At 40.0% G+C, this 12,654-nt stretch overlaps 1 protein-coding gene across 1 annotated transcript; it reads left to right on the plus strand.

Moving 5' to 3' along the window:
- The first annotated feature begins 237 nt into the window (after window positions 1-237).
- On the plus strand, window positions 238-12,099 carry SNX20 (sorting nexin 20). The gene is made up of 4 exons (XM_030581640.1): window positions 238-359; window positions 4,928-5,100; window positions 6,558-6,709; window positions 11,020-12,099. The coding sequence occupies exons 2-4, from the start codon at window positions 4,935-4,937 to the stop codon at window positions 11,686-11,688; spliced, it is 987 nt and encodes a 328-aa protein (XP_030437500.1). The 5' UTR covers window positions 238-359; window positions 4,928-4,934; the 3' UTR covers window positions 11,689-12,099.
- Window positions 12,100-12,654: the final 555 nt, after the last annotated feature.

Consider the following 12,654-nt stretch of genomic DNA (forward strand, 5'->3'; position numbering starts at 1 on the left):
CTTGTGACAGAAACCAAGATAATCCAAGTTAAAGGTGGCATTGTCTGTAACTTGCAGTGTTGTTTAAAAAAAAAAAAAGTATAACAATGGAAACAGGATTAGGTTTATCCTGCTTGTAAACTATATGAAAAATGACTCAAGGCAGAAAGCCACTTTCATTTTGAAGTAACCACCCACTAAAGCAACAAACCAACTGGAGGAGGAAGTCAGATTTAAGCAAGACTTCCTCCTTCCTTTTTGCAAAAATAAAGAACCTGTCTGCTACCAGACAACAGACATGTTTTTCTGTGTTTTGAAAATAAAAAGCAAGACTCACGTTGCAATCTCGTCACCCTTGAAAACTCTTCAGAAGCTCAAAGGTCAGCATTTTGTGTGTTATATTTTGTAATATTAATAAGCATTCAATGAAATAACTCTGAATGGTATTTTTCAGTACAAATATTACCATGAAACAACCTGTTTAAAGCAACAGACTGTCTTTGTGAATAGTAGTGCAGATTTCACTTTATTGTGCTTTTAGATGTTAAGGTAAGTAATAGTTTAATGATTAGTTTAAATAGTTTAGATTAATTTTTGTATGTTACAATGACAGAATATTCCTTCATATATATATATTAGTACTATATTTTTGAACCGAATGAACAATGAAGTTTGGGCCTATTTCATCACCATAATGGCACCTTTAGAACCATTGTATTTATGGGCATGTCAGTATTTCCATTATACAATTTTGTTTTCAGAGGTTTATATCTTGAACATAAATATCACTCCGATGTATCTCATCATATAAACTTGCAACTCAGGAGGAAAATCTAGTTTAAATTTGGTCAGCCATTTTTAGTTTACAGGTGTTTAAGGTAAATTTTATCATTTAATCTCCTTTTTTGAGATTCTTATTGTCACATTCCCAATTTTAAAAAGTAAGGTTTTTCAGGTATATAGTCTATAAAATGAATTTGTTTCTCTGGGATTTCAGTGTAATAAATCTAACTGGTTGACTAACTGAATATTAAATAACTGGCTATTTTGAATGTGCAATGAGCAGTGGTTGACAAAGACTGAAAGAGCAGTGAAAACATTCATAGAAACATAAGAATGGCCATACTGATCAGACCACTGATCCACCCAGCCCAATATTCTGTCTTCCAACAGTGGCCAATGCCAGGTGCTTCAGAGGGAATGAACAGAATAGGCAGGCATCAAGTGATGCATCCCCTGTCATCCAGAACCAGCTTTTGGCAATCAAAGGCTAGGGACACTCAGAGCATGAGGTTGCATCCCTGCCCATCTTGGGTAATAGCCAGCTTCATGAATTTAGTTATTTTTTGAACTCTGTTATAGTTTTGGCCTTCACAACATCCCCTGGCAAGGAGTTCCACAGGTTGATTGTGCATTGTATGAAGAAGAACTTGCTTTTGTTTGTTTTAAACCTGCTGTCTATTGATTTAATTGGGTGAGTCCTGGTTCTTGTGTTATGTGAAGGGGTAAATAATTTTTCTATATTCACTTTCTCCACACCATTCATGACTTTATAGTCATCTATCATATCCCCTCTTAGTCATCTCTTTTCCAAGATGAAAAGTCGCAGTCTTTTTAATCTCTCCTCATATGGAAGATGCTCCACACCCTTAATCATTTTTGTTGCCATTCTCTGTACCTTTTCCAATTCTAATATATCTTTTTGGAGATAGGATGGAGAGAACTTCATGCAGTGTTCAAGGTGTGGACATACCATGGATTTATGTAGTGGCATTATGATATTTCTATCTTTCCTTTCCTACTGGTTTCTAACATTCAATTAGCTTTTTTGATTGCTGCTGCACATTGAGCAGATGTTTTCAGTGACTCCACAATGACTGCAAGATCTCTTTCTTGAGTGGTAACAGCTAATTTAGACCCCGTAATTTTGTATGAATAGTTGGGATTATGTTTTCCAATGTGCATTACTTTGCATTTATCAACATTGAATTTCGTCTGCCATTTTGTTGCCCTGTCACCCAGTTTTGTGAGATCTCTTTGTAACTCTTCTCAGTTTGCTTTGGACGTGACTACATTGAGTAATTTTGTGTCATCTGCAGATTTTGTCACCTCACTGCTTATCCCTTTTTTCAAATCATTTATGAATATCTTGAACAGCACTGGTCCTCATATAGAACTCTGGGGGACAGGGACACCACTATTTACCTCTCTCCATTCTGAAAACTGGCCATTTATTCCTTCCCTTTGTTTTCTGTGTTTTACCCAGTTACTGATCCATGAGAGTACCTTCCCTCTTATCTGCTTACTTTGGTTAACAGCCTTTGGTGATGGACCTCGTCAAAAGTTTTCTGAAAATCCAAGCATACTATATCCCTCGATCATCCTTGTCCATGTTTGTTGACCCCCTCAAAGAATTCTAATAGATTGGTGAGGCATGATTTCCCTTTACAAAAGCCGTATTGACTGTTCCCCAACAAATCATGTTCATCTATGTGTCTGATAATTCTGTTCTTTACTATACTTCCAAACAGTTTGCCCAATACTGAAGTCAGACTTACCAATCTCTAATTGCCAGTATCCCCTCTAGAGACTTTTTAAAAAGTTGGTGTCACATTAGCTATCCTCCAGTCAGCTGGTACAGAAGCTGATTTAAATGATAGGTTACATACTACAGTTAGTAGTTCTGCAATTTCATATTTGAACTTTAGAACTCTTGGGTGAATACCATCTGGTGCTGATGACTTACTACTGTTTAATGTATAAATTTGTCAAAGTCTCCTCTGTTAACATCTCAATCTGGGACAGTTCCTCAGATTTATCACTTAAAAAGAATGGCTTCATTGTGGGAATATTCCTTATGCCCTCTGTTGTGAAGACCAATGAAAAGAATTCATTTAGCTTCTCCACAATGGCCTTATCTTCCTTGGGTGCTGCTTTAGCACTTCAATCATCCAGTGCCCCACTGGTTGTTTAACAGGCTTCCTGCTTCTGATGTATTTAAAAAACATTTGCTGTTAGTTTTTGAGTTGTTGGCTAGTTGCTCTTCAAATTCTTTTTGACGTGTCTAATTATACTTTTACACTTGACTTGCCAGAGTTTATGCTTCCTTTCTTTTTTTCTCAGTAGGATTTTATTTACAGTTTTTAAAAGATGCCTCTTTGCCTCTAACCACTTCTTTTATACTTTGTTATTTAGTTCTGCTGGCACTTTTTTGGTCCTCTTACTATGTTTTTTAAATTGGGGTATACATTTAGTTTGAGCCTCTATTATGGTGTTTTTTTAAAAGTTTCCATGCAGCTTGCAGGTATTTCACTTTTGTGACTGCACCTCTCACTGCATCAGGGGCTTGATCCAAAACCTTTTGAAGCCAAAGGACTTTGAATCAGGTCCCTGTCAAGGAGAAAGGGAGAGTTTTGTGGAATGCTATATCCTCAGCACTTTCAGTAGAGCTGGCGAAGCTGCATTCTCCTCAATTCTGCTCCACCTTACTGTCAGGGAGGGATTAAAGTGAGTGCTTTTGCAACCTTGTAAATGTCTGCTGATACAACAGACTGCAAGAGAGTCCATGAAGGAATTCCCACACCTCTAAGTACAGCACTGCATGACTGTACACAAAGATCCTTAAATTATGCAGAAATGAGAACCAAGCAGTCTTGACTAGCTCCCACTTCCAAAACATACTGCAGCAGTTCACTCTCAATAACATCTTTCACTAATCTTTTGTTTTACTGCAGGAATAGGAGCTGTGACTTTTTAAAGTAACCTATATTATTTGTCTTTCCTTCTTTTTTAGCCAAACTGTGAGCAAAAAAGTTCATCTCACATAACTGATCAAACACAAATCACTGACAAAGTTGTTACACATTTTTAAAACCCTTTCCTCACAATGATATTATAAATAGTTATTTATATTATAGTACTGCCTATTGGTCCCTATTAGGGAGCTGTACTTGAATACTGCCATAGGGTGCTAGGGCCCTATTATAATAAGCTCTGTGCAAATGTATAGTTTAAAACACACATACACACACACATGCACACAAAAACACCCACCAAGCCCCGCCCCAGAGTGTTTACAAATCTCGATTGTGACAAGACACAGCAAGTGGCTGAAACAGACAAGCAAGGGGGATAGGAGGAACATGCTGTTACATAATAAATAGAAAATTTATTAATTCACCTGCCTAGCCATTGACAGATTCAGGGGTTCATCTGCAATGCAGCAGTAGGTGTAACTTCCAGTTTGGGTAAACATTCACATAGACTGACTGAGCTAGCATGCTAAAAAACAGCTGTGTTGCTGCGGTGGCACAGGCAGCCCAAATACCTAGGATCTCAAATGTGATCGAATGTACTCGGGCAGCTAGCCTGAGCTACTGTGTATGCCGCCACAGCTAGACGGTTAAATCTTGGGGGGTAAACTCTCCAGCAGTCTGGCTGTTTTCCTTCAGGGTTTCCAGAATTTATTCCCCTCAACAGCTGATCTGTGGCCAAGTCCAGAAAACTCTGAGGCACAATATAAGAGGTGAAATCCTGGCCTCACTGAAGGCAACGGCAAACATCCCATTGACATCGATGGATTCAGGGTTTCACCTTAAATACACATATTATTTGGCATAAGTTCTTGCTGACAAAATGCCCATATAGGTCCCAGCACTCTTATTGGCAGCTGCAGCATTCCTTTACTGCTATCCCTTGTGGATATTTGTATACAATGTCTGTTTCTTTAACTTTGTGTCTAAGCACATAGGTATTGAGGAATTAGCAGCTCTGTAAACTTCAGCCCACTGACATCAATGGGAATCTTTTCATTTATCTCAGTGGGAGTCAGATCAAGCCCTAACTCTATAAAATAAACAATTATCTAGAATGGACTTTGGGAGACTTCTAAAGCTCTTAATGTGTCTGATGATGTGAAGTGCACGATTTTGTATTCCTTCTGCGACAGCTTTGCAATGGACAGAGACCAGCACCACACAGCAGAAGGAGATCAGCAGGAGCCTGTAACTGACATAACTACGTGTCCTGCAGCCGCTCAGTTAGATGAAGAACAAAATGAAACCGAAGCTGAAATTTCATTTCAAGTGAACAATGACAACCCAGAAACTGCTGCTCTCTCAGGTTAGGACCCACCATTTATTCTACCTTTTTTCATGGAGCTATCAGTGCTACATGTCTCATGAGTTACAAACAGAGAACAGGAATGACCACTTCCACTCCAGTGGTAATTTCTTCAGGCTAGGATGAAGACATGCTGTGGGGAGGTTTGCATTGAACTTGTACAGTGACTAAGAACTCCAATGCTGTCAACTGTGCAAATACATTTATTGGTAATTTTTAAAGGTATGGATTTTATTTAAAAGAAAACTGTTGATTCATGTTTCTTTCTGTAATGCTGTCAGGAACAGCACTCCTTTCTTAAAACCATACATTTAGGAAAGGCTGGGTCAAACCCTGAGGAAGAGAAACTCATTTTAATGGTATTTTAACCTAAACAGCAGGTTAAAAAAAATCCAACTATTTAAGGGACTTTCTGGGCACCTACAATTTGAATGTGAAAAATATAAGTGTTTAGTGATTTCCTTCTTATCCATTGTGACCATGTATTTACATTGTTTGCAATGCTGAATAATTTGCTCATAATGATTTAGGTTGTCTAGACAAATAATTTCAGTGATGCAAAGTCCAGATATACCCATATGAAACAGCAATTGTAGTGATATGCCACATTATCCATATTGCTATGCCATAGTTCACCTGAACAAAATTATCAGGACTGGATTCCAAAGACAGAGAAGTATCCTTCATTGCTAAAATCTAGTCCCAATTTCCCTGTAAGTTAACTTCCCAGCCTCTTATACCCCATTTTTACATTTACAACAAATGATATTCTGGCTTTGGTTATGACCTGTGGTCTAGGTTGTAGCCTGGACCATGTGTACACAAAAAGGAGTTGGGGGCAGTAACTCCCTTTTTGCTCCTGCACTGGCTATCTGGAGCCAATAGAACGTGTAGAGTATGGATGGAGTCTTGGCTTCACCCCACCCTAAGCATCAACCCAGAGCACATGAGCATGTGCAGGGGGTTTCAGAATTTGCTGCAGCCATGCATATACTACCCCTTACCTTTCTCTCCTCACCCCCGACCCTCCACTGCCCCAGCAAAAAGTAAACAGAAGGACAGTGTGATTCAGAGGCACGTGTGAATCGTGACCTCCCGGACGCTACTCCTGGGAGAGTGCATCCTGTTCACCTATAGTGAACTCACAACCTAGCTCTACAATATGCTTGTAGGATATTTTTTTCACCATGTTTTTTTCGGGCAAAGTTGTTGTCATCAGGATTTTACTAGCAAGCTTTACTAACAAGCCTTCATATTTTACTGTGGATTAGATGACCTAAAGCTGTTCCTATTAGCTGTGAACCATCTTATTTTATCAGTCTTAAAGGTAGTGATATACACATTATTCATGCAATATAGTATCAGAAATTCAATTAGCCACTTTCCTGGTGAATGTACACGGATTTTCTTCCCAGATGCACTGGCTACAACTTGAGATATTAAATATATTGTTTTAGGTACCAGTAACTCCCCAAGTCCTAGCTCATCAATGACAACTAAGCAGCTTCAGGACTACTGGAGGAATGAGAAACGCCGCTGTAGACAAGTCAAACTCCTTTTTGAAATCCCGTCAACCAGAATTGTAGAACGGTACTTTTCTAAATATGTGGTAAGCTAACAAATGAATATGTAACATAAGGCAGGCTACCTGCCTGTCAGGAGGCTCCATGCGGGGGAGAGATAGCTTAGTGGTTTGAGCATTGACCTACTAAACCCAGGGTTGAGAGTTCAGTCCTTGAGGGGGCCATTTAGGGAACTGGGGTAAAAATCTGGGGATTGGTTCTGCTTTAAGCAGAGGGTTGGACTAGATGACCTCCTGAGGTCCCTTCCCACCCTGATATTCTATAATTTCATTCACTCTGCAGATGTCTGCACAGCATGGGTTGTTAGCCTCACTCAGGACCAGATTTGGTGACCAGGTGTCCGGCTTTCGACCGGAATGCCAGGTCAAAAAGGGACCCTAGCAGCTCCAATCAGCACCGCCAACTGGACTGTTAAAAATCCATTCGGTAGTGCTGCACCACTAAGGCAGGCTAGTCCCTACCTGTCCTGGCACTGCGCTGCACCCTGGAATTGGCCAGCAGGTCCGACTCCTAGGCAGGGAGGCTGCGGGGGCGTGAGGGGGCATGGGGCTCCACTTGCTGCCCCCACCCTGACCACTGGCTCCGCACTCCCATTGGCCAGTTCCCTGCGGGTGAGAGCAGCGCATGGAGCCTCCTGACAGGCAGGTAGCCTGCCTTAGCCTCCACATTGCACCACTGCCCAGGAGCCACCCGAGGTAAGCCCATGCCCCTATCCTGAGCCCCAACCCCTGCCCCAGCCCTGAGTCCCCCCTCAAACCCAGAGCACCCTCCTGCACTGAAAACCCCTCATCCCTAGTCTCACCCAAAAGCCCATACCCCCCCCCCGCTCCCCAACACCCTGACCCAGCCCAGAGCCGCCTCCCACACCCTGAAACCCTCATCCCCGGCCCTACCCCAGAGCCCTCACCCCCTCCTGCACCTCAACCCACAGCTCCTTCACACACTCCCAATCCATCGGCCCCACCACCCAGACTAGATCCCGCTCCTGCACCCCAAACCCCTTGTCTCCAGCCCCACCCCAGAGCCAACATCTCCAGCCCAGATCCCACACCCCAACCCACTGCCCCAGCCCAGTGAAAGTGAGTGAGGGTGGGGGAGAGCGAGCCACCAAGGGAGGGGAAATGTAGTGAGTGGGAGGTGGGGCCTCTAGGAAGGGGAAGGGCTACAGTGTTCGATTTGTGCCACTAGAAAGTTGGCAACCCTGTTTGCAACCCTTGTTCACATTGGGTAGAACGTACTCTTAGAGTAAGGTAATACTTAAAGCAAGCATGGGTGGCAGAATCTTGCCCTAAAAAAGCTCTTCAACAAGCAGTTCATAATAAAGGCTGTGCCAATGGGGAAAAAACACAGTAACGGGGCTAATTTTGTAGGCCCTGTGTTAATTGTTCTTTGTATGATTGTAGCACGCAGCAGCCCTACTAATGGACCAGGGTTCCATCGCTCCAGGCACTGTACAAACAAAACAAAGAGACAGTTCCTGCCCCCAAAGAGTTTATAATTTAAGACTAAGACAAGACACACAGTAGGAAATTCATACTGCTGCAAGCACATCAAAGCAACACTGGGGTAAGCCCCACATTGTGGCAGTATAATATACCTATAATTTGAGGTCTGCACTGGTGTAAGTACACATTTCCATATGCAGACAAACCCTAAGGCTCCAATCCTACAACTAGACCAACTTTGGACTGTATCCTCTTGCACACTCAGTCCTGCAGTAGAGTCATTAAAAAAAAAAAAAAGCCTGAGGGAGAGGGACAGGGACAATAAATAGTAAGTGAAAAGGATAAGACATTTTCTGACACTGTGCGATTGTGATTATGCATTTCCACTGTTGTGACATTTCAGATCTATTTATCAACATTAAGGGGGAAAAAATCCCCTATTGATCATATCTAAAAAACCCATGGTTTAATCACATTTTTCCAATTAGTGTAAAAAATTTGCTCTTTTATCTAACATTGGAATGTCAAAAGGGGAAAACCAACACAATGGGCCAGATTCTGACATTCTTACTCACTGTGATGAGCCCTCAGGAGACCTGGATTCTATTCCCAACTCTGCCGCTGACCTCCTGGATGACTGTGGGCGAGTTACTCCGTGCCTCAGTTTCCCCAGCAGTGAATGATGCTATTTACCTCCTCTGTAAAGTGAGGTAAACAGATGAAAAGTGCTGAGAACTATGTACTGTATTATTATTACTCACACTAGTGTATTGATCCCAGTGGGATTCCTCTTGGAATAAGGTGCTATTTAGCAAGTGAGTAAAGGTTTCAGAGATTGGCCTAGTATGACCTTATATTTTCAAAGGAGATTCACATGCTATACATGTTCTAGTTAGATTCTGTTACCCTTGCACAGATTGAATATCTGAATAGTCCCACTGATTTCATTAAAAGTGCTCAAGGAATAAAGGTACCACGTAGTGTGTGTGAGGGTGGTAGAACTTAGCTCCAAGATCAATAACGACTTAAAGATATTTCACCTTAAAAAATTGCTGAGCAAATTTGAATAACGTCTTAGAAGAAATCACCTCTTTTGCTCATGGACATTCCACAAACCAGGGAAAAGGGAGGGGAGGAGGGGGATGAAGGGATAAGGGATAAATTCATCTAACAGATTGTTTGTTGTGAATTATTCACTCAGCTGCCCTTGGTAGTCAGATTTCTTAAATCATCGTTTTATCTTCTATGCAATTTTCTTGCTCTCTTGCAATGTTGTTATGAATCTGCATAACCAGTAGGTACTTTATTATCAGCAGGGAGCAGGGCAGAGTATAGGAAAACATCACAGTGTTAATGAATGAAGAGATATCAGAGCAGTAGCATCTCAGCTTTAGGAAGCTAGAGAGAAGCTTGCTAAAGTGATGATTTATCAGGCTTAAAATCAAAGGATGGAGAATGTCTTTTATAACAGAATGAGGGAGTTTCTTATGCTAGTATTGGTTTGTAACATCTAATGCCCATTTCTACAAAGGAGCAGTTTGACTTAAGCAAACTGTGGGCCTAAATCCATTTAATTCACTGGGAACAGGATGAGATTGTAAATGAGTAACATCTTGACCCAATCCAAAACCCATCCAGGTCCACAGACTGTCTCCTCAGCTGGTGTAATTGAGATAGCCCAATTGACTTCAGTGGAAGTATACAGGGCAAGGATCTAGCCTAACTGGAGATTTCTTCAACTTTAATGGGCTGTGGATTAAGCCCTGGGTGGAAATCTATTTGAAGAATATGTAGCATCAAAAATCTGTTTTGCAGCTTTGTGAGTTTTTTTTTCTTTCTTTTTTTTTAATGTCACATTTACTAAATTCATTTTAGTATCAAGGTCAGTGCAAAATTCAGAGAAATTTATTCTTTGTATTCTTAAATTGTGAATTATTGTATTAAAATGTTTCTGCTAGAGGTTGCTGAAGGATCTTAGATAGCAAACAGATTGTTTTAGAAATGTGGCATTCACTTTTTCAGTATTTATATAAAGTGGTAGGCTTTGCATAACAGGACAATGAATTTAGAAAAAAAATATCTCTGAAGTTGCTCCATCTCATTTTTGCATATACCAAATGTCCCCTCCAGCTCTCTCCTCCTCCTTCAGATCATTAATAATGTCCAGAAATCCCCAGAAATATTTCTAACAGTTATAACCAATGAAAAATATATTAAATTCAATATTAGTTCTGGGAAATCCATTCAGTTTGCTATGGATGATTTTTTGTAGTAACCATATGTCTTATTAAGGAGTACAGTTACATGAATGAAACATAAATTATTTAAAGCACTCCTCCTAAACTTTTACAAGCAATTTGCTAATTTACCAGATTAAGGACTCCAGGTGCTGAGTGCCTTCTTATTGAAATGAAGCCCCTAAGATGCCCTATATACAAGCACTAATACATGCAAACACTAAGTATTAGTAATAACAGTCTGAAACAGTAGTGGTTAGGAATTACTGACTCAATGGACACCTATCTCAAAGACCTTGTTTATCTTGGGAATATGCTCTATTTCTTGCAACTGATGGCTAGTCACTGATGTAGCAGAACCAGTGCTGCACACAGTCATCTACAATGTAGATCAGCACAATTAGATGTAAATTGATGCAAATTGTTTTTTGCGGGAGAGGCTTTTTCAAGCAGGGACAAACTCCATTGGTGCAAATTGTGGCTTTCTCTGTTTACATTTACACCTGCCCCAGTGTCAGTCCTATCAGGGCAAAATCTCAAAGCAGACAAAATCAAAGTAAAGTTTAAAATATGTTTGTCAACGTTCAGCAAGCCTATAGTTTTATGTAACAAGACTGAATATTTCTTGCTACTTGGTTTTTTTTTCCCTTCCAGTTGTATAAAATCATCATCATCCAAACAGGCAGTTTTGATGGCAACAAAACTGTAATTGAGCGTCGATATTCAGATTTTGAAAAATTGCACAAAAATCTTTTGAAGGACTTTGATGAAGAAATGGAAGATTTGACCTTTCCCAAAAAATGCCTAACTGGAAATTTCACAGAGGAAATGATCAATGAGAGAAAATTAGCCTTCAGGGACTATCTGGGATTTCTGTATTCTATGAAATGTGTCCGGAGATCAAAAAAATTTATCGACTTCTTAATAAGACCAGAGATGGAGGAAGCTTATGGCTGTCTGAGGGGAGGCCAATATACCAAAGCTTTGGAAATATTTGTGCAAGTCATCGCTCTGCAGGAAAAATTAACCAAACACAGCCCCGTTTTAATAGTCCCTACACTCTGTGCTTTAGTTGTGTGTCACAAAGACCTGGAGAACCTAGCAAGTGCCTATGAATATGGAGAAAAGGCTTTACTTCACCTACAGATGCATGGTGGGCACAGGTATTATGTTCCATTGCTAGAAACAATGATCACTTTGGCATATGAACTTGGCAAAGACTTTCTATCCTTGCAAGAGAAACTGGAAGAGAGCAAGGCAAAAAGAAACCAAATAAAAGTGTTTACCCTAAAAGAACTTACAGTTCGAGAGTATATACAATGAGTGCAAGAAAAGATCAACGATCATATTTCACTGAATAGCAAAAACGTGATCATGCTCCCATTGAAGAACATGGACTTCAAAATGTGTTTTTCAAGCAGTTCTGAATGGAGACTGCAGCTTACAAATACAGACAGCAAAAGTTAAGATTCTGATAGTTTTCAATCTAAAAAAGTATGATAAAATATACAAGGGACACTACCCCATTTCTGTAAGATAATGCTGTACTTACTGCATAGTTACAGTAACATCTATGCTTACTAAAATGGGAAGTAATTTGTGGGGGGGGGACCTCTTTTTTCCATTTGTTTATTTTTGACAGTACTTTGTTTATAGCCAGTTTCAGGGTTTCATCTGTATAGTCAGTTAAAATGGAACCACTCATATAAATAAAGCTATGCAAGTGTTCACACATTTACAGGATCATGGACTTTGTTACTGAAAAAAACCCTTATGAACAAAGAAGGAAGGAGAAAATGTTTTAAAAAGAAATTTTCAGGACCTATTATTTAAAGGGGACACTATCAGAAATTAATTACTTTTTCTATAACTATGATCAAAGCATTGTCAAAAACTGCTCAGAAATTCCCAATAATTTTCTGACTTTTAATACAATGGGGTATGCTCCCATTGAAGTCAATGGATAGTTTACAATTTACTTCAATGGGAGCAGCAGCTACCAGTGGTAATCATTTCACTGGGGATGGGGTTTACTTTTAATTTCCTTTTAAAGCTGATATGATTTCATGACTTGCATTGAAACCACATTCCTGTTATTGGCAATTTTTAACAGAGCTCTTACTTGAGAGGAAAATTCATGCCCCATGCAACATACACCTAATGAAAAGGAACCACAAAAGAATGCTGTCGAGGTAACATCTGGCTATTATAATGGAAGCCTTTAATTCTGATCTAGCTGCAATACACATGGTTAGGATTTTGTTTAAAGTTATAATGCATTCATTTTAG

Source organism: Gopherus evgoodei, chromosome 12 (assembly GCF_007399415.2).
Source record: "Gopherus evgoodei ecotype Sinaloan lineage chromosome 12, rGopEvg1_v1.p, whole genome shotgun sequence".
Taxonomy (NCBI): domain Eukaryota; kingdom Metazoa; phylum Chordata; order Testudines; family Testudinidae; genus Gopherus; species Gopherus evgoodei.